Source organism: Pollachius pollachius (assembly GCF_949987615.1).
Source record: "Pollachius pollachius genome assembly, chromosome: 14".
NCBI classification, from domain to species: domain Eukaryota; kingdom Metazoa; phylum Chordata; class Actinopteri; order Gadiformes; family Gadidae; genus Pollachius; species Pollachius pollachius.
In genome coordinates this window covers 19,578,741-19,601,269 of record NC_136947.1, presented here as the reverse complement: position 1 = coordinate 19,601,269, position 22,529 = coordinate 19,578,741, and the positions used below count along the sequence as shown (strand labels likewise).

At 43.6% G+C, this 22,529-nt stretch overlaps 3 protein-coding genes across 5 annotated transcripts in view; 2 read left to right on the top strand and 1 right to left on the bottom strand.

Annotated features, from left to right (window-relative positions):
• Window positions 1-1,761: 1,761 nt before the first annotated feature.
• lrrc8da (leucine rich repeat containing 8 VRAC subunit Da) lies at window positions 1,762-7,494 on the top strand. 3 transcript variants are annotated; one of them, XM_079750924.1, is made up of 2 exons: window positions 1,762-1,925; window positions 3,774-7,494. In XM_079750924.1, the coding sequence occupies exon 2, from the start codon at window positions 3,776-3,778 to the stop codon at window positions 6,335-6,337; it is 2,562 nt and encodes an 853-aa protein (XP_079607050.1). In that variant the 5' UTR covers window positions 1,762-1,925; window positions 3,774-3,775; the 3' UTR covers window positions 6,338-7,494. The 3 variants fall into 3 exon arrangements, with proteins under 3 accessions (XP_079607050.1, XP_079607051.1, XP_079607049.1); XM_079750925.1 differs by lacking the exon at window positions 1,762-1,925 and adding an exon at window positions 2,010-2,394; XM_079750923.1 differs by lacking the exon at window positions 1,762-1,925 and adding an exon at window positions 2,010-2,515.
• Window positions 7,495-8,395: 901 nt separating this feature from the next.
• On the top strand, window positions 8,396-14,189 carry LOC307085907 (uncharacterized protein). Its single transcript, XM_079750836.1, has 11 exons — window positions 8,396-8,593; window positions 8,894-8,988; window positions 9,549-9,660; window positions 9,748-10,228; window positions 10,422-10,497; window positions 10,772-10,853; window positions 12,874-13,021; window positions 13,321-13,381; window positions 13,467-13,597; window positions 13,789-13,878; window positions 14,050-14,189. Exons 1-11 carry the CDS (start codon window positions 8,511-8,513, stop codon window positions 14,068-14,070), a joined length of 1,380 nt encoding a protein of 459 aa, XP_079606962.1. The 5' UTR covers window positions 8,396-8,510; the 3' UTR covers window positions 14,071-14,189.
• Window positions 14,190-15,243: 1,054 nt separating this feature from the next.
• Window positions 15,244-22,529, bottom strand: part of znf644a (zinc finger protein 644a) — an 18,968-nt gene continuing 11,682 nt past the window's right edge. Inside the window, exon 6 of the mRNA XM_079750835.1 lies at window positions 15,244-15,456. Coding sequence (XP_079606961.1) covers window positions 15,258-15,456 — 199 coding nt within the window. The 3' untranslated portion in view covers window positions 15,244-15,257. The remainder of the gene's footprint in view (window positions 15,457-22,529) is intronic.

Sequence of the window (22,529 nt, the reverse complement as noted above, 5' to 3'; positions counted from 1 at the left end):
CAAAACAACGGGCAGAGAGAAGGTTCAAAATACAGACAACGCATAAAAGCATACTTTTGTTTGACGGTCCAAATGCATACCCCAAGGGCTGAGTAACTCGCATTTGCTTACGGTGTTAAATCATGTATATTATACAATTAAACCGAAAGCAAAACATTTTGTAATCATGCAAATCACTTTTCAGATTTTTTTTGGAACCGATTCAGGACCAAAGTTTTGTGCTGATAGTCAATAATTAAATAAGGGACATGTATATTTCTTGGTGACTTTTTATATACAAATGTATTCACATCACTGAATAAAATAAATAGTTGACTGATACAAAATGAAGAGTACATGCTTCAAACTTGACCTATTACAAATAAACTGTTCCTTCATCGAACATATTAAAAAGTTAAGAAGCAAAATACTTGTCCATTTTATAAGTCATCGTTTAATTTGTTTTAGTAGAATATCCTTGCACAAGCTAAGTTATAATGTCTCTCACAGCAACTTCAGCTCTGGGAAATTGGGATGATGAGATAGGTAACCCTTGTGCCAGGGCAGTCTACAACCATCATCAACACATGATCTACAGCTGGTAAATAGGCCTATATCCCAAATTACACCTACAAAGTAACCAACACACATGAATGCACACACACACACACACACACACACACACACACACACACACACACACACACACACACACACACACACACACACACACACACACACACAAACAAACAGTAAATTACATTTATTACACTTAACAAAACCGAAAGCGTTCATTGTCTAGAACTGAAAACACAACCAATAATAGATATAGCAATAATAGATAAATACAGTCACGATCTTTACACCCTGATGTTGATATAAGTATCCCTACTGTATCATCACTTTATACATATTATATAGTTATTAGTTATTTGTGCTGTAAACAATGTAACCAATCATTTGATTATATTCACAGTTTAGCAGAGGCAAAGTGGTTTGCGTAGCTGTGTGTGGGTGTGTGTGTGTGTGCGTGTTTGTGTGCGTGTTAGACAAAACAAAACTTGTTTTAGAAGACAGAGGGAGAGTGAAGTCCATACTCCGTAAAACACATTGAAGACCTACCTGAAACCACAGGGAGTGGGTTGACCAGCCTTGTGGGATAATCCTACCTTCCTCTATGCAAAATATTGTATTACCATTTCAGCCAATGCCATGTATGACAGACATGGCCACCGGTTTTTTACCATTGGCCACTATGGTTCGATTTATTTATTATTATTTACTATTAATGATAATACTTATATAATAATATTTAATACTAATATATACTGTATTATTATAATAAAATAATGATAATTGTTTATAGGCATTAATGAAGTGGGCATGGAAATGACATTTTTAGGGATGGTAATAGAGCTACCGTTTGGGCTACCATTTGTAATAAAAATAACCACCAAAAAGTAAAGCAAATGTCTTTGAGCTCTAATCCTAATTTCCGTAACGCCCTTTAAGCAACATGTACCTAAAATCAGTGAAGCTGGGCTACAATGGGCTGTAATTGCAGAGAATAGTACAGCCACCACACAGATCGCTCCCCAAGCATGTCTCCCTCTTTACTTCCTCTCAAAGTGCACATGGGAGGAGTGAGCGCAGCAGAGTACCAGCAGCAGCCAGCAGCCCAGGACCGGTTGAAACCTGTATCATGGTGAAACTCAGGAGACAACACCTCTATGCTGTGTATCATCTACCATCCTGCTATATCCTGGCAATAGCTGCCATGGATGCGTCTTCAGTTTTACAATAACGTGACAGAATACAATTCAGTAAAATACACTGCCTTGGATTTTATTTATTTGGTGGCTTTCCAAACACACAGCCAGACAGCTTCCAGACAGACAGACCGGTTAATTATAACAAACCCTGGCAAGTGTGGGCATGGTGCATAGGTGAGTAGCCTATGTGAATTCTCTTTTATTTACTGTAAGTTACGACTGTGGCAGGCGGGGGTATTAGGACCTTCAACAGTTTACATTTAGCATGACGCTTTTATCCAAAGAGTCTGGAGCAGTCCGGGTTAGGCGCTTTGCTCAGGGAACCCTCGCCTCCCAGCTAAGAGGAACCGGGGATCGAACTAGCAACCTTCCGGTTACCAACCAACCCGCTCTACCCCTCTACCTCCTGAGCTTCTGCCGCCCATTTGAAGTGTAGATAAGCGATCCCGGTTGTGTGAGCTTAGCCCGCCGTCCAATGAGCACCACGGATCACAACACGGGACTGCTCGGTCCGTCGCAGCCGGGGGGGCCAGGAGAGGATCTGCGCAGACTCTCCAACTTGAAGACGAGATGGCTCTCGTCTCAGCATTAGGAAACGTGTGTAACGTTTGCGACATCACGGTACAAGGCTGAGACGGACTAGGTAAACGCTAGTGACATCGGTATCATAAAAGTACAATGAAGTAGGATATTTTTATTTTTTAAGAGTAGACATGAATCGTCGACCGAAGAAAGAATAGTTTTTTGATCACAGCCGACCAACAGTAAGTTGATCGACGTTTATACGTGTTTATCACATAGTAGTAGACGAGCTACGCTGGTTAAGTTAACGTGTGGTACATCATAGCGTGAGGGTGCTAGCCCAAGTAGGCTCGGCTCCTAGTGTTCCCAGTGTTCCCGTTTTTCGTCACCTGATGTCCACCGACTACGATCACATGGAATAATATCTTGTTTTAAAATATCTCGGTTGCAAGCTATATTGATTCTATTTCGTCTCTCGGTTGACTTGATATCGCCCACCTAAAGCATGGAAGCCGGTCGCCCGTTTTCAAAGAGATCAGCAAAGATCTGTGAATAATTATCGAGTAGTGTATTAGTGTAACGTTAACCTCTACATCCGTAACTCCTATCTTAACTCCCTCCAAACGGGCGACTATGGATGTTTTCGGCGAGACTGTTGAGCTAATGTTCCATAGGAGCCGGCGAATACAGTTAATAATTGAGATAAGTTGATCATTACATGTGAAGGGAAAATTAATGGTAAACAAGTTCACCATTTTCAGACTGAAAAGCAACCTGGCCTTAAGTTATAAGGTTACAGCTTACTTACAGGTGAAGGTTAGAGCAACTGCCCAACCTAACCCAAACACAGGAAGCACCACATAACTAGAGGGCATAAAACCACACATGGCTTTTCTTAGCAAAATAAAAATGCACGTCTGGTCTGAGTCACAGCCAGGGCTACATTGAGTGGCTGCAAATGCGGTATTGATGTGGGGATAATATGATAGAAATTTGGTATACATAATTTAGTACATCATTTAATAATCCGTTTTTAATACCGTATTAAAAACTTTTTTTTACTGTGCACAATACCTTGTGCACAGTACAGTAGCTGTTATTTATCCTTTGTTTATATCTATGTTAGGCCCATTGTCTGCAGATTAAAAAAAAAAGCAAGACAACCAAATTCATTACTTTGAGTAAATGTTTAATTTAGAATTTTTACATTGATTCCGAATTGTATTCAACCAGATAAACGTGTATGACACAATTCTTTACCTTGCTTTTTTGCTATTGCCAAACTAAAAGCCCCTGCGAGTTGCTTGTTGTTGCAGTCTTGTACTTTCACGTTGAAGGAAATCTGATACCATACAATAATAAGAGCCTCCTTGAGTTCATCACCAGTCGGAATGGCAAAATGAGACATGTTGACTATTTGAAAGTAAAAAAAACATAAAGTGTATGTTTAACAGAACACTTTTGATTCCATAACCTAATTTTCTATCTTCTTCATTGCAGTGATGTTCACTCTCACAGAGGTTGCATCCCTGAACGACATCCAACCGACGTACCGCATCCTGAAGCCATGGTGGGACGTCTTCATGGACTACCTGGGCGTGATCATGCTCATGCTGGCTATATTTGCCATGACGATGCAGATCACCAAGGATCAGGTGGCGTGCCTTCCCTTTATAGAGGAGCCGGATCAGACGTCAGGGGCGGGGCCTAAACCTTTCTCCACACAAAGTCCAAAGGAGGCAACCACTCAAGGGGTCAATGGGGCAACGCTGTCCCCCACCCCTCTGATCATACCCAAGGACTTACCTGACAGTGAGGTCCACAGGAGCCACGTTTCACATGCACACACTGCCTCAATGGCAAAAATGTATTCTCAGCCAGCCGGGATCAGCACCAACCTGGACTATCAACAATATATCTTTGTCAACCAAATGTGCTACCACGTTGCCTTGCCTTGGTATTCCAAGTACTTTCCATACCTCACCCTTATCCACACCCTCATACTGATGGTCAGCAGCAATTTCTGGTTTAAATACCCCAAAACGAGCTCAAAGATTGAGCACTTTGTCTCCATCCTGGGTAGATGTTTCGAGTCTCCCTGGACCACCAAGGCTCTATCTGAGACCGCATGTGAGGACTCTGAGGAGAACAAGCAGCGGCTGACAGGGAAGACTACGACTCCAAAACACGCATCATCAGAGGGCAAAGAAGATGGCACAGATGCAAGCTTGTCCACACCCATGCTTGGAAACATGGGGGTCAAGTTCTCCGCCGATAAGCCCATCGTTGAGGTCCCAAGTAGTATGACAATCCTGGACAAGAAAGACGGCGAGCAGGCCAAAGCCCTTTTTGAGAAGGTGAGAAAGTTCCGGGCCCACGTGGAGGACAGTGACTTCATCTACAAGCTGTATGTGGCACAGACCATTGTCAAAACTGTCAAGTTCATTGTGATTTTGTCATATACGTCCACTTTTATGGCTTCTATCGACTTTGTACACACATGTGTGCCCGATATTAAACATCTGACCGGGTACAGCCGGTTCTTCTGCACCCACAATATGGCTTTCATGCTGCGAAAGCTTCTTCTGAGCTACATGGCTTTGATTATGATCTACGGAATGGTGTGCATTTATTCTCTTTTTTGGCTATTCCGGCGGCCCCTTAAAGAGTACTCCTTTGAGAAGGTCCGAGAGGAGAGCAGCTTCAGTGACATTCCAGATGTCAAAAACGACTTTGCGTTCCTGTTACACATGGTCGACCAGTATGACCAGCTATACTCCAAGCGTTTCGGTGTATTCTTGTCTGAGGTCAGCGAAAACAAGCTGAGAGAGATCAGTCTTAATCACGAGTGGACTTTTGAAAAATTGAGGCAGCTTGTGACGCGAAATGCACAGGATCAGCAGGAGCTGCATCTCTTCATGCTCTCTGGCCTTCCCAATGCAGTGTTTGATCTCACTGACCTAGACGTGCTTAAGCTGGAACTGATTCCCGAGGTGAGGTTCTCAGCAAAGGTTTCTCAGATGACAAGCCTGCAGGAGCTGCATCTTTGCCACTGCCCAGCCAAAGTGGAGCAGACTGCCTTTGCATTCCTTCGTGACCATCTCCGCTGCCTTCATGTCAAGTTCACTGATGTTGCAGAAATTCCTAATTGGGTGTATCTGCTGAGAAGCCTGAGGGAGCTGAATCTAGTTGGGAATTTGAGCTCAGAAAATAACAAAATGATAGGTCTAGAGTCCATGCGCGATTTGAAACACCTCAAAACATTATATCTGAAGAGCAATCTCACAAAAATGCCCACCAATATCGCTGACCTCTCACCACATCTTGTAAAATTAGTGGTGCACAACGATGACACCAAATTATTGGTACTCAATAGTCTTAAAAAGATGACTAACCTTGCTGAAATTGAGTTACATAGCTGTGAGTTGGAGCGAATTCCCCATGCTATTTTCAGCCTGACCAACCTACAGGAACTTGACCTAAAATCCAACAGCATCCGAACCATAGAGGAGGTCATCAGCTTTCAACACCTCAAGAGGTTGACTTGCCTTAAACTGTGGCACAACAAAATTATTACCATTCCAGCTTCCATCGGCCAAGTGAAAACTTTAGAGGCACTCCACCTGTCACACAACAAACTGGAGACCCTGCCTCCAGCCTTGTTCACGTTGCCCAAACTCCGACATCTAGATGTGGGCCACAATTCCATTACAGTGCTCCCAACTGACGTAGGACTCCTCCATAACCTTCAACACCTGGCGATTAACTCTAACAAATTGGAGGTGCTTCCCAAACAACTGTTCAGATGCACCAAACTCAAGGCACTCTGTCTTGGAAACAATGGGCTCACCGTTCTGCCAGAGACAGTGGGACAACTTGTCCAGCTGACGCAGCTCGAGCTGCGGGGGAACTGTCTCGACCGACTTCCTGCCCAGTTGGGTAACTGCCGTTTGCTGCGCAAGAACTGCCTAGTTGTTGAGGACCACCTCTTTGATGCACTGCCAGTTGAAGTGAAAGAAAGTATCAGCCGAGAGACAAATGTTTCCTTCACGAATGGCTTATAGCCGATAACAGGAAAAGCGGACACACAGATAGGCTGGCAGCTTTGAAAGTTAGCGGCGCCGTCAGGTGGTCCAAAAAATTGTACCCTTTAATAGTATATATTTTTTTTTTCTGATTATTTCAATGATCATAATTATAGCACAATAGATTAGATATTGTTCAATTGGTAATAGGCAAGAGGAACAGGACAGAGACAAAGAAAATGATTTTCTGATACTTTTGATTGTGTCTTAATGCAGTTGTTTAGATTTTAACTTTTAGCATTGCTTGTGTTTTAAAACAGCAAAATATGTTATGTTCATGTTATAATATTCCATACACCAAAGTTCATGTACATGTTACATTAATTTATTGTCCTAGGTACTCAGGTATAATTGTAACCGTGGGGAACAGCCTTTTGCCTTAATTGCTGCTAAAAATCTTTTACAGTGGGTTCACACGTCAAAACAAACGGCCCAAAAAATGCATTTTAGGTTTCTTCGATTTATATTAATCTATCGTACACTGTTCATTTGGGCATTTTCTAGAAATATGTAGTGTAACCTATAAAGCGAAATGGTACAATAGTTTTTATATGCAGATTATTAAATATAACATGTTTGTATTTATTTCCCCAGGACTTGTAGGCCCCCAAAAATATGTGTGCACTTAGAAACAGTCAGAACTGTAGCTTGAGTAGTCTAACTTATGTGACCGGTACGAGCCACTATTGGACTTCTGCCTCGTCAGGGCAAAGATTGTATATTGACTAAGGCCTAAAGTACAGGAATTCATCTGTACCTTGAGATATGTATTTGATTGTTTAGTGAATGCTTTTGCTATTACAGCTACAAAGGAAATCCCTACCTTTATCTTGTCCACTCATGACTTTACCCAGAAGAACACAGTCATCAGAAGGGAGATATTTTTTCCCTAACCTTTTCATGTTTTTTTTTAAAACATGTTAATTATTCCACCATTATTGTACACATGTTAATTTATCCCACTAGTATTGCGATTGTCCATGGCTTAAGTGTACATTTCAGAACATTGTAATGAGAACTCTTGTTTTTTAGTTTGCTTCTGTATTTGTGTATAATGTTCAAAGCTGTTTTTCTCATCTTGACAGCTTATGTACTTCCTGAATGATCACATGCTCAAAGGTCAGTCTGTTATGGCACAATAAAACCAAAAAGTTGATTGTTTCTTGTTGGTTTCATGATTGTGGAAAAGTTGACATGTAATTGGGGTTTTATCATTCCCAACCAGTTTGTTCTGTCATAGGTGGCTCTTTTAATCTGGTTATATTACTAGTATTAAAGCTGCTACAGTATTGTTGAGAATGATAGTTTTGGAAACTTAAATGCATTTGAGAAAACCTTATAATGCTTTATCGACATAATGACCTGTTCTAGGTCAGGAACAGAACAGAGATTAGAATTAGAGATTGGCAGGATGGGTATTACCTAGCCTAAAGGTCCTGGGTTCGATCCCCAATGTCTGCAGTCAAGGATAGTTTAGAAGTATCTGAATGACTAAATAGCTGGCTTGAAATTCTTTTTTTTAAATAAATGCTATGCTTCAGATAGGCCATATGTAATCTGGAGAGCTGGAATCTGAAATCCTACCTCTTCCACCGTATCTGTCCAGACTGCATCTGGGCACAAGAAATATAGTAATTATTTATCTCCTCTTTCTATAGTGTAAGACGTAAAGCAGTTTGCTTATTTGATCAATTCGATGTACTTTAATGATTCTTGCACTATTTGGGTTACAGCGTTATTGTCTAATTAACTTTGGACAAAATCGACAGCTTTATTGATGTAATGTAATGAATAGTGAGATTGCACGACGTTTTTAAATGAGCATATAATGACATATGATTGCACCACAAAGCCATACTGAGCACATCAGAACAAAGCAGATGCAGCGATTTTATATGTGCAGATAACTTCTTAGGTCTCTAGAGTCTAGCCTTAACGCCTATTCTCTTACGTTCAACGTCACGACGTAGGCCTAGACTCTAGGCATACGTCAATACGTTGAACGCAAGAGGATGCTCCCATCTGTTGATTGGTTTTGGTACTAGTCGGTCACCTTCGCTAACTGGTTAGCTGTCTTTGAGGAATTGTAGTTTAGTTAGGATCATATATTATATATTTATACATATATATATTAATATAAGTCAACGTTACAATGAACCACAGGCGCAATCCTAAATACCTCAAAGTGAAGCCCCCCAAAGGAGCTGTCCCACGACATCCACCACGACAGGGAGGGTAAAGCTACCAAGATCTTTGAATTGAAGAGTTTTACATTGATGTTTGACTTCGTATGGGTTCTAACGTTATGTCGGAATGTGTATGTTTTGTGATAATGCTTCCGAACAACGATTATTATATTAAATGGTTGCTAACATGAACATGGCTGGCATGGTTTTTTTTGTGGAGAAATGCTGCACTGAAGAGAAGTGTGCATAGAAGTACTAGATGTCGTTGAATAACTTAAAAACTGCTTTTATTTAGCAATTGACTGATGCTCGTTTGTTGTCATTAAATCAAATCTTTCGATCTCCATAGACTATGCTTTAGGTCTGCTGCAACAAGCGTGATCAGTGTACCATCCAGCGCACCTAAAATACCATCTACAACACAGCCAGCCCTTAAACATACAGGTAATATTCATAAACCATCTACAACACAGTCATCCTATAAACATACAGGTAATATTCACACATCAACTACAACACAGCGAGCTCCTAAACATACAGGTAATAGTCACATACCATCTACAACACAGCCAGCCCCTAAACATACAGGTAATAATCACATACCATCTACAACACAGCCAGCTCCTAAACATACAGGTAATATTCACATACCATCTACAACACAGCCAGCCCCCGAGCATACAGTTGAGATTCACCGGGTATGGGTCACTGCTTGTCACCTTTTTGAGGAGATCAACAGAATACGCCTTGTAATAGTCATATAGATTAATCATCGGGTCACACTCAAGTTCACGTGTTAGAGATGGCTTACAGTCAAAATGATCCCCAAGGGAATGGTATTTTGGTGGCCTTCTAGGAAAAAAGTTGATTATTGAGGCATGCCTCAATAATTATTGAGGCATGCCTCAATAATGTTACATAACGTTGGGAATTAAAGTTGTGTTGGTAGAGGCTGCATGAATACACAAAATACCAACTCCTTGAATTACATATTCAAACCTCAGCCTCTCCTGGAGGACAGTGGAGCTCTCCTTGGGCCTCTACGTTCAAACCCACCGATGGATCCAGTCCTCAGGAGAACATGTCTCAGGATCACAGCACAAGCAATGCACAGGAGTAAGTCTTTGTAGTTATTACTTGTAGATGGTATTTATATGTATTTAGTGGACAATTTTAATTGACATTCTTGACATCTTTACAAAGTCAGGGTTTGATGGAGTACTCAGAAAGGCTTCCTCATCCCTCTGGGGTGGACCTCTACGACCCTTACGACCCACTCTCGTCAGAGCCCGAGTCTGAGGTGGCGCAGAGGAAGCGTTGCGACCGCAACAGTCCCAAGAGAGACGTCGACCTTCGGAGTCACTGGGAGATGGCCCAGCCAAAGGAGACGGGCGCACAGAGGTGGGACCGAGGTGCAGAGAGGCGGGAGTGCGGTGCAGAAAGGCGGGACCGAAGCGCAGAGAGGCGGGACCGAAGCGCAGAGAGGCGGGACAGAGACCCAGATGCCAGACTGCCAAATCATGGCAATCTCAGTCCAAGTGGTAGCCAATATCGCCGGGCTTCTAGTACTGGTGTTCCTAGGACCTATGACCAGATCTGTTACGACCCTGTTAGGCCAAATGAGAGATCCAGTCCTGAGAAACACAGTCTCAGGGAAGAGCGAGTCCCTCCACTGAATACAGAAGTATGTGTTTCGCTATCCACTACATGCTCTGGTTAGAACATGGATCATGTTGATGCAATCAGCTGCATCCTTCTGTGAACTTCAAGATTGCGCGTTCAATGTAGTAAAGGGGACAAATTATAATGCTGTTAACACTAAGCAAAGTAAAAATTTTGTTATTTGGTAATAATTAAACACTTTTCATCTCCTGCAGTTTGCCACAAGTGTTGGGTTATCCACGCCAAACTTCCCCGCAGACTATCAGCTTCAGAAAGGATACTGTGAAACCAGTAAGCACCAGACAACGCAGATTCTGGGTCCATTTCCTGACATTCTCTCATGTCTGCTCTGACTTCATGTTAAGGGACAATATTCCTATATCCTAATTATCCATCATCCACCGCCTGGATTTAGGGTACATTGGATAATGGCAGTTACTTGTAGCTTAGTTTGTGGTCATATTTAGTCGTTTTAATTCATGGATTTATGATCTATGTGTTGGTTTTTTCATATGTATCTTGGGGTACTTTGCTTATGCTAATCCTACCATTTGTTGCTCTACAGGAGGGTCATCGGTGAACATGGCATCTCCCCGAGAGATTGCCATGAGCAGCAGAGCAATCACAGTGAAGGACATGGAACAACAGTAGGACACCTAATACTAACTTAAATGTGGTAACCCATAACTATCTCCAAGTAACATTCATAACAGATTTCACAATGTTATCATTTATTAAACAAATATAACTGTCGCTAACGTGCATATCGACCTTGGTTGGGGGAAACGTATGCACACCCTTGCTGCTGCTGCTACCATATGACAAGCAAAGTGAAAGACATTTGAGCCAGATGCCCCTTTTCAGGTGCACTTCATTAGTTAATCATTTAGAAGTGCCATCAACTCTACATGAACCTTTGACAGTTTGTCCAGAGAGTCCACATTTGTGTTGACACCATGACAAGGTGAAAACATTAGCAAATGACTTTGTTGCTGCACATCAACAGAAAATCTTCATTTTATTTCTACAGTCCGAAAAGATACAAAAAGCATTAAAATTACACATTCCCTCCTGTATTCTCTGTAATTTAAAGTGGGGAGAAGGAGGCATAACCAGGGTTTCACTGGCAAATTCTGTAAAATGTTACATTACTTGCATTTTTCAAGTTCATCATAAAAACAATTGCAGCATGCATTGATGGAGGCAGGACTTATTTATACAAAAAACGTCGGAGGAGACGTAAAAACGAGGTCCTGACTCACTGATGTCATTAAAGATCCCAGGGCACTTATCGCCAAGAGTAGCCCAACCAGGCTCATTCAATCTGGCCCCCTAATCATCCTCCTGTATAATTGGCTCATTAATTCCCTCACTCTACACCTCAAGCTGGTGTGTGGTGAGAGCTGGTATTCTGGCGCAGATTGGCTGCCGTGCATCACCCAAGTGGGTGCTACACACTGGTGGTGGTGAGTGAGGTCCCCCCCTTCACCTTGAAGTGTCTTTGAGTGTCTAGAAAAGTGCTTTATAAATTCAATCAATTAATTATTATTATTAAAAAGTAGATGACATGTCTTAGTTTAATTTGGCTAAAGTATGTAATAAATCTTTATATTATTCATGTTGACATTTTTTTAGACCACTCCCATACAGCTGGACACGTTTTTGTAATGCCACATCTGTGCCGGGACCTAAAGAGAAATTTGAACAAGACAAATTGTGTTTAGCCGGACAATAGTACCTCAGTGGATGGACAATAGAATCCAGACCCATTTAACTTTATTCATTACTTCCTTGGCACACTTCGTCCTTTATAGTACGAGGTCCCTTATATATTTTAAATATTATAACCTATATTATTTCCACCTCCATTTTCAAAAAGAAAAATGTCCAGCTGTAATGAAGAATATATAGATCTGCCATGCCCAGACAATATTCACTGGGATGATCAGCCTGCCGGTTGCCATGAGCAATCTGTTTTGAGAGATTAATTGAAAGTTTTTTGTTGTGGTATTTTGCAAAAAGTCGCTTGAGGAAGTTGTGGTGGCCAGGTGTGTATCTTGTTCCGCTCCACTGCTGACCGGTTCCCTTTCAGTGCTGCACTCTGAAAAGCACACACGCTGCCATTTGTTTCTTGAAGACAAAAGTATTTGGATCAAACTTCTTTGGATGAGTTACTCTCATCCAAACGGGTCTGACATTTGTCAGCTGTTTACCTTGGCCTGAGATGGGCATCTTCAAGCTCTTATTCGGCTTGTAGGGTTTCTTCAACCATGCCACTTAGAAGGCCTCATTTACACTGGGCTTCTCTGAAAAGTAAATAACTTCGGCTACTTGCTGACATATTTATATGTGGCATTTGTGGCACAAATTGGCATTTTTACTTGGTGTTGAATTGTGTATGAAAGTGTATTAAATGTATTAAAGATAATGAACATCAAATGTATCCAACTGTTGAACTAGGAGTGATTTGAGACATGTTCTATTTGATTGTAATCTTATTGATCTCAAAGTAATTGGATCCACTAATGAAAAGTATTCAGGTTGGTGTTTGCTACATGATACAAAGATGATCCTAACCCTAACTCTTTTTTAAAGGTTAGCTTTGTTTTTAAGCACTGGCTGGTAGGGTGTCAACGTATCCATTGTTTTGTGTGGTTTATCTTGTAGAAGCGCCTTTACCTGTGAGCTGTGTGAAGTGGAATGTGCCGGACTGGAGGGGCTGCAAGAGCACCTGGAGAGCAGGGGCCACTGGAACACTATGGAGCACATTCAGCAGCTGAAGCACTACGATGACCTGACTATAGCCTTCCTACAGGTACTGAGCACCGTGTGGGAGACGCACAGTGAGAGGAGAAGGCGTCCCAACCCACAGGCTGGTTTCTATCTACAGTTAAATTAATCCGGGATCGCAGTTGATTTGCGGTCTGCTTTAATCAGCTAATAGCTGGTGGATGGCTATGGCAGTTGTTAAAAAAAGGACTCAACCTTTAGCTCTTGAATCGTACCTAAACCTTTTACATCATTAAGTCACACATTCAGAAAGAAATGAAAAGTATGCAAAGTGGTTTTGATTGGGCCATGGTAACTTACAGTGGTACTCTTTAAAACTCCTAGGAGGTCATGATGTGCAAAGTGAGACAGTGTTGCAGTGCTATGGTGGATCAGGACATCGAAGGTAAGGCAAGCAGAGCGCCCAAAGTTGACACATTATCGCATATATGCGATAATGGCTTGATGCCCAACCGTTTTTGTTTGTTCAGCTTTGAAGGTGACTGATCACATGAGCAGGGTGGATATGCTCCACTGTGCTGTGTGTAAGGTCTACATCTCCACCTCTGCGACCTCCGTGAAGAACCATGTCGCCTCTATGAAACACCTCCATAACAAAAAGGTATGCAAGAGACCAGCTGGAATTCAATACGCTCAACGGTTCTGATGAGCAGATTCACCTAAAATGTGGTAGAATATGTAATACACTTGTTATTGTTAATTTAGTTTTTATCAAGCATCACCATAATGGAATACAAAATATTGTGTTGCCGGATCCGAAACTAACATTTCATATTTTTCCTGTTGATGCAGTCATTTTACCACCGGCAAAAACAGGAATGTCTTGACAAGGCTGCAGTTATGATCACCCTATTAAAACCACAGTTTGAACAATACCGTCAGGTAAATATCCACAGTAACAAGTCTAAAACATTCAGAAAGTGCACCCACCAACGCTTTAAGCCCAATGTTAGATCTAAAGAATATTTAAACATCATATAGTAAGCAAATCCTTCCATACATTTATCTAGAGACGAAGTGTGTGCTGTAATAACATATTCATCCCTTTCTTAGGGTGGCAATCCGTTTGAATGACTGGATCATCCTATGGCCTTGAGGAAGCTCATGCCATAATGCTGTTTGTTACATACAGCTAAAGGACAATACATATGTAGCGCTTTCCTTTTAAACTCAGAATACAATCTATGGCATTGATACCAGATATGTCCACTGCCAAGAAGGACGCTTTGAGACAAGTTGATACTCATGACTTGGGTTTGACGGGTTCCGTCTTTCAAACTTGCCTTGAGTGTCAAATTCAACTGTGAATTTGGACACATTTGAATGTGTCAGAGGCTGTTCCACGTCAATACCTTACTTTCCTGTATCTGTTTTTTGTATTACTTTACCAATCCGTATCCTAGGCGGTTTGCAAAAGTAAATCTTCTTTTAAATAAATTACATGAACCTAATTGCTCAACTTTTTATTTATAACATCACAAAAAGTTGAAAGCATTGTATCTGTGATATATATAGTACATTTAAAATTAAATTATTTAAAAACAGCATTTATTTTCCAACAGTTGTCTAAAACATTAAATATAGGTTGACAGTTACGAAGGGCAGCAAATATCTGCTCTCTGGTTGTCTGTTCATATCTTCATAATTTTTTTTACTTTCAGTTCAAGAGCTGTTTTAGAAATCAATGCAGTGATTGTAATACTATAAACCCTATTCTATAACAGGAGTTGCCATACACCCTTGCTGCTTTTCCAAACATTTCCTCACATTTTAGTTTTGAAAACTGTGATATTTTTTAAATGTGCAATTGCTTTTAAGTATTTCAATCAATAACTGCCCGTTAGCACTGGCTGAATGTTTGGAAATATGTCACAATACAAAAGAGAGTGTCCGTTACATGGACCTGTGTATATTTTAAATGTGAATAATGATAAAGAAGGTGTTCCCAAACTGGACATAAGTGATGTTTAAACCATTAGAAATCTTTGAGGTAAAAGTTGTCTTCATTAGAAATGGGTTCCACACTACATTACTGCATAAAAACTTTTTTTTTGGAAATGTGTTCCAATTTTTTGTTAGGTCTATTATTGGAAATAATTTCTAAAATGAAAGTCCTTGATAATATATTCAACATGTAAAATCTGTTAAGCAATTTTGTACATTTTGGCCAAACAGATGACTTGATGAAAGTAAAAGTGAAAGAACATCCATGTACAAAACACATAGTCTATGGACTTCCCATGAAGTACTCCTCATGGGCTTCATGAAGCAGCATGATGGGGGCCTGTGGAGAGGCCGTCCTGGTCCGGCCTGGGGCTGGAGGGGTCCGGGGGCTGCATGGAGATCTCCACCATGCCCAGTCCGGTGTTGGGAACACCGGTGTTCATAATGTGTCTCTGTAAGTGTTTGATCCAGTCCTCCTGCACCGACAAGGGACCCTGGAAGACGAGGTCACAAAACCTGCAACGACAACCGCAAAGGATCCTCCATTTCAGCATTACTTTGTTCATTATACCATTAACAAGGAATCGTATGGGGTTTTTGTGGTACGTAATCACAGAAAATGATACAGCTTTGCATTTAATTTTAACATACTTTTATGGAGAGATATGAGCGAAGGTATGGGAGTGAGGGGAGGACATGCAGCAAAGGACCATGGGTATCAAACCTGGGTCGCTGCAATCAGGACTGAGCCTTAATGGTACACGTTCTACCCGGTGAGCCACAGGGGCGCCCCGGCATTTTCCTTTTAGTGTATCTTTTTACAGGAAGGTGGTATACTTAAGGGTGCAGTATGTAGGATTTAGTGGCATCTAGCAGTGAGGTTGAAGATGACCAACTGAATACCTTTTCCCTTTCTTACTGCTAATCTACGGGAGCCTGTACAGTAGAGCCCGACCGATTTATCGGCGGGCCGATATTAGGCATTTTCTAAACCATCGGTATCGGCATTTATAATGGCCAATTAATGAATATTTGTTTTTATTCAAAGGACTTTGAGTTTCATATCTTAAGTTTGTGTTTTTATACATTTTATTTATAAGAACTTTAATATAGTATGTTCTTTTTTTGTTGTGACAATAAAACAATTGTTTTTAAAATTGTTTATTTTTAAACTTTATTACCTTATTATTTTAGTGAGGAGTCATAAATAACTTCAAATAACCAATGTTAGCGAAATCTGTTTTGTTACGCATTTCTGGAATTTCTTTTTAAAATATATATCGGCCGATATATCGTAGCATCGGATTTTTAAATCACCAAATATTTGTATCAGTATTGGCCTTAAAAAATCCTTTATCGGTCAGGCTCTACAGTACAGTGTCAGTAGGTATTCCAAAATGACTGTATGACAGCATTGAGTAGTCAGGTGAGGAGGTTTCTTGATGGATTTATAATTAGTAGTTAGTTATTTAGTTAGTGTAGAAACATGGCAGGCTCCGTGGAAGAGGACACGCTCCCTGTAGATATAAACGGCTCATTCTAAAAAGGTAAACTATTTCTAATCTTTATGGGATTATAGCCTACTCTAATTATAAAACGTACTAAAGAAGATTTAATAGAGTACTAAAGTGAAAACGTCACGTTGTCCTTGCAACCGGATTTTCAGTTCTAAACAACCGAACGAGAGATGGCGTATTCCATTGCTTCCATGTGTTGTTTCTTTCAAAATGCAAATAAACCAATTTCAAGGGGTGAAAATCACTACCAATCTAAAAATGTCGAGGCGTTCATGTATTCCCCTAGGGTATTAAAAGGAAAAGTTCGTAAACGTTAGTTTAGTTTTTTTTTTTTATATGAAGACAATCTATTCTCAATATTACTTACATCATTGTAAAGCAAACTCGCAAATCAATTTGCAAAGAAATCGTTCATTTTCTATAAAACGTGTGGCATAGGATTTCCCCTTGTTAATTTGGTTTATGTAGAACCGAAAATCGGTTGCTATGGAAACATGACGTCACACTTTAGTACTCCATTCCATTTCTGCAAAGTCTTCCGCTAGAAGTCACCAGCAAACGTCACACATTTAATAGTTCTGACTTCCTTTTTTAAAATATTGATTAAATATTTTATGTAGCATACAAAGGTACAATAAACCCCATTTAAAAGAGATATACGAGTAGAAGAAGCTAATTTCTAGCACTAAACGAGCTACAAATTACTTCTAAATGTTGATTGACACTACAAATTACTTGTAAATAACTAACTTATGAGACCACTTTATAACCTTTATATCCTTTAGCTCGATTTTAATAATCGAAACTTTTGCCTCTACCATGTTAATAATGGGTTAATTGCATTGAGGGGTACTACGAGAATAGGGTTGCATGCCTGTATGTTAGAAATACCCGTTATTATTCTCACACTGTTGAAACCAATTTCAAAAACGGTCTGATTTGCATCATGTCGCTTTAAGGCCCCCCTCCCGAGTAGCCCAGTCTGCTGTGATTGGTCAGCACTCCCACTCAATTGGTCGCACACTTTGCTCGTGTGTCTGCAAATTCACAACCCGGAGAAGTTGTAAAAATTGCGGGAAGCCAGGGGGCGCGGCTTCTGCACTTCAGCACCACCTACTGCACAGCCTAACGTCACACTGTTACGGAAGTAAAGTTTGAGCGCAAATTAGCTGTTTTCTTTCAATATTCGCTCGGTATCTCACTATGGGACACGCCCCTCGCGCTGTCCCCCAGAAGCAATTTTACACTAAGCCAGTCGTGACTGGCCAACAGACGTGACGTCTGCTTGCAGAGGAGGGACTCCCTCCTACTACATAAGTCCCATCGTCACGTCAGCTCTTCAGTCTTTAACCTCTTCTCGCTCCTAGAAGCACCTCTAGGACAGAAGTTGTAGACGGCCTAGCAGACTGTTCTCAGAGCGAGCTAACCCCTCGGTCACCGAACGCTAGCCTACATCGCTACATTTGACCTCTGAGAGGCTAAAAGCTAGACTGTCACCAAACAGTCGCTGCTAGTACCCATACTAGCCGCAATCCACGTGTTTAAGCTGGCCTGTCACCAAATAGCTGTTCATAAGCGGGGAGCGGAAAACATGCAGTCTGAATCTACCCTAACCGAGGGCTCGGGGAAGCCTCCGACAAAGACTTGCGTGTGCGGGAACAAGATGTCAGGAGCGGATAGCCACTCCGCTTGCATTCGCTGCCTTGGGCTGGAACACGCCAAGGCTGCCCTTGCATTCCCGGTTACCTGCGAGCATTACGCACAGCGTTCGCATAAAACCCGCAAACGCCAACTGAATAAACAGGCAAAGCTCTTCACAGACGATCCTGTAATGGGGGTAACCGACCCACCACTACCGGAGCTAGCAAGAGGTTCCCGGGGGCTCGCCGGCCCACCGGGCACCAGCTGGGGATCGGAGGTTGACCTCACCGAAGCTTCCCAGCAGCAGGAGTTGACTCAACCCGACGCTAGCGAGGCTAGCCTGCTGGCAGGGCCTGACGAAGCCGAGGGCGGTTACTCTGAGTCGGGGGAGGAATCTATTAGCCTCGGCTCTGATGAGGACGAGGACGATGATCCCTTTTCCCCGCGCACCGCGTCACCTATGGTGGTAGGCGGCGCGTGCACCAGCTCCCTGAACCCGGCCGTCAGTGTGGACCTCCACGAGGCCTTCAAAAGGGCAGCTGCGAGGCTGAACATTGAGTGGCGGTGGTGGAGACCGCCACATCTCGCTACGAGGGCAAGGGACTCCCAAAGGCGAAAGCCTCAACCAGCCTGCTGCTTCCGGCTTTCCCGAGTGCCTGAGTGAAGCGGCCTGGTCTTGGAGCAAGCCTCTCAGCCAAGATCCCTGTCCAGGGTGGATCAGGGTCCACCCCAGAAGTCCGCCATGACTTAGGCAAGCCCTACACTGCCGTCCAGAGCCGACTCCTTCCAGTCGTCAATGACCGAGAAGGCCTACAAGGCGATGGCCACGACGGTGATGGTGCTCCACGCATCATCGTTGCTGCTGGCCTACCAGGCAGAGCTGGAGGTCGTATTGTCAATGTCACCCACCCCAGCCCTGTGGGATGAGCTGTGCGTTGTGACGGACCTGTGCCTGCGCCTTCACAGCAGCGCTGTCCAAGCGTCCGGAAGGGCCATGGCCGCTGATGGTCTGATGAGAGAGCAAGGTGGCTGAACCTGTCCAGTCTCTCTCTGAAGGAAAAAACCCAACTCCTCGACGTGCCTGTGGACCCGAAGGGCTTGTTTGGCCCAGCGTACGGCGTCATGCTAAAACACTGGGAGGAGAAAAAGAGGGAGGGTGAGGCGCTGCGACTGTGTCTTCCCAGAAGAGCGCCTTTCCCCACCAACGCACCTGGCAAGGTGTTCACCCTGCCCCGCGCTCCTCTTCCGGCTTACTGCATCACGAAATGTCAGCCCCAACCAACACATGGGGCCGGCCGGGGCCAGAACAAGCCGCCGGAGCACAGTGGCGCGTGGGCAAGGAAACCACCCGCACCCGGGGAGACGCCAGGTGGCCGTGCGGCCCCTCCGGCTACTCAGGGGGCCATGAGGACACTATCCCTTCCTCCCTCCTCCAGGCTGTGTCAAACGACATCCTGCCATTTCTCACCGCACTTATTAACTCCTCCCTCACTTCTGGCATTGTTCCAACGTCTTTCAAGACTACCAGAATAAAGCCTCTCCTCAAAAAACCAACCCTTGATACCACTGACATCCAGAATTATAGACGGTATCTCTTCTTTCATTCCTCTCTAAAACATTGGAGCGTGCCGTCGCTAACCAACTGTCCTCCTGTCTCTCATCTAACAACCTGCTTGACCCTCACCAGTCAGGCTTCAAAAAAGCACACTCCACTGATACGGCTCTCCTCGCGGTGACTGAGTCCCTCCGTGCGGCCAGAGCCTCGTCCCTCTCATCGGTTCTCATTCTCCTTGACCTGTCTGCAGCATTTGACACTGTGAACCACCAGATCCTCCTCGCCACTCTCGCCGAACTTGGCATAGCTGAATCTGCCCTTTCCTGGTTCACATCCTACCTGATGAATCGCACTTATCAAGTAACATTGAATGGCTCCTTGTCCAAACCTTGCACACTTGATACAGGTGTCCCTCAAGGCTCTGTTCTGGGGCCTCTTCTGTTCTCCCTCTACACCAGATCTCTGGGCTCTGTAATTACATCCCACGGCTTTTCCTATCACTGCTATGCTGACGACACTCAGCTATTTCTCTCTTTTCCCTCATCTGACAAAGCCCTGATTGCAACACGCATATCTGAATGTCTGGCAGAAGTCAGCACCTGGACAACTGCCCATCACCTGAGGCTTAACCTCAACAAGACTGAGCTCCTCCTAATACCAGGGAAAGATTGCCCACACATGGACTTACTGGTCACTGTTGAGAACATCACTGTATCTCCTTCTCCAACTGCCAAAAACCTTGGTGTAGTGTTTGACAATCAGTTATGCTGCACCGCAAACATCACTGCGATGGCCCGATCCTGCAGATTTGCACTTTACAACATCCGCAAGATCCGGCCCTTCCTCACAAGGGAAGCAGCTCAGCTTCTAGTCCAATCACTGGTCATCTCCCGCCTCGACTACTGCAACTCGCTCCTGGCTGGACTCCCTGCCTCTGCGATTAAACCCTTGCAGCGCATCCAGAATGCGGCAGCGCGCCTCGTGTTCAACCTACCAAAGTTCTCACATGTAACCCCCCTCTTCCGAGACCTCCACTGGCTCCCTGTAATAGCTCGCATCAGATTCAAGATGATGGTACTGGCATACAAGGCAGTCGATGGAACTGCCCCTGCCTACTTCCAAGCATTAGTAAAGCCACACACCCCAGCTCGATCCCTCCACTCAACTACCTCAGCTGGACGTCTGGTACCGCCATCGCTAAGAGCAAGCAAAGGTCGATCAGCGAAGTCACAACTTTTCTCTGTTTTGGGACCTCAGTGGTGGAACGAGCTCCCTACCGATGTCAGGATCGCAGAGTCACTCACCAGCTTCCGCAAGACTCAAAACTCACCTGTTCAGAGTTCACCTCGACTCTGCATAGAAACCAATGCACAGCCACCATTGAATGTTGTACGTCCTGGCACTTGTACATTGCACTTATTCAAGGTACTTAATTGTGTAGCATCTACAGTAGCTGCTATCTTTGCTTTACACAGGGAATGGGTTAGCCTAGCGATTGTAATACTTGCACTTGGTTCTATGAACATCTTTACTGTACCGACAGCGATATATTGTTTCACTTCTTATGACAAATGTACTTATTGTAACAATAAGTACATTTGAGCGCTGGTGCGCAGCCCACCAAGCCCGGCCAGACAGCAGCCCCAGCTTTGCTGGTTCCGCTGTCTTGCCGGGCTCAACAGTGGCGTGCATGTGGTCCATCAGGTTGGGTTATAAATACTGTAACCGCCGGCTACAGGCTCCAATTTGCGTCCACTCCTCCCCGTTACAATGGGATACTGCAGTCGCAGGCCCGTGGAGAGAAAGCTCATGCTTTACAGGAGGAAATCAACTCTCTAAAAAACAGAATGGCAATTCAGATAGTGCCACCGGAGAAAAGCCGAAGCGTTTTTTTCAAGGTAGGCCTACTTTCTAGTCCCAAAGAAGGGAGGGAGCCTGCGGCCGATATTAGAGTTACACGCTCTGAACAGATACATGAGACAGTACAGTTTCAGGATGCTGACACACGCCGCTCCGCTTGGTGCGCACGGGAGGCTGGTTCACAAGCATAGATCTGACGATGTTGAAGTTCAGAACGTGCCTCGGACTATTAGGCCTGACGGCGTTGGCGCTGGTAGTATTCCCACTTGGCCACCTACATATGAGCCGGTTCAGCGATGGGTTGCATCCCTCAAACTGAACCCGACGACCATGGCCATCGCCGAGTTTTGATCTCCATGGCGTGCGTCTTGGCGCTGCGGCCTTGGAGACGCGCGCCCTTTTTAACTGAGGGCGTTACCATGGGGACTATCCTGGCAAGGAAGGTCCTTTCGACGGATGCCTCTAGGGCGGGCTGGGGAGCCGTATACAAGGGCAGAACAATAATGGCACGTGCAGTTCACGTCACGTCAGTTCTAGTCAGGACAACACCACGGCAGTGGTGTGCATAAACCGTCTGAGGGGACTACGCTCCCCTCAAATGCACACGTTGGCATATGTTACATATTTTAAGCACATAAGCTGTCGGCACATAGCCACAAGGAAGCACGATCGAACACACAAGCTTCATTACCTCCACATAGCCACAACGAAGCAGGACCAACATATAAGCTGCAATAACTACTCCAGCCACAGATGGCAGCACCTTTAGACAGGTGAGGAAGCGGGAGCCAATGAATCACATAGGCCACACCTACTTGATACAAACGGGGAGCGGGAGTCAGATGAGGTCAGAGACATATGGTAGCCCCGTTGAGAACCCCAGGGAAAGCCCCCCGGGGCTGGAAGATAGCACAGCGGTATTTCTCTCCACGCGTGTTAAATACAATTCCCTCCTTTTGCTTCATAGTTACCATACCGAAATACTTTAACAAATAAAGTGAGTTAAAAGCGACCCG

Coding starts and splice junctions, on each gene's coding strand:
- LOC307085907 (XM_079750836.1), top strand. CDS start 8,511: ATGAACCACAGGCGCAATCCTAAATACCTCAAAGTGAAGCCCCCCAAA. Junction 10,854..12,873: donor GTGAAGGACATGGAACAACA/GTAGGACACCTA, acceptor TTTATCTTGTAG/AAGCGCCTTTACCTGTGAGC. Junction 13,879..14,049: donor AGTTTGAACAATACCGTCAG/GTAAATATCCAC, acceptor TCCCTTTCTTAG/GGTGGCAATCCGTTTGAATG.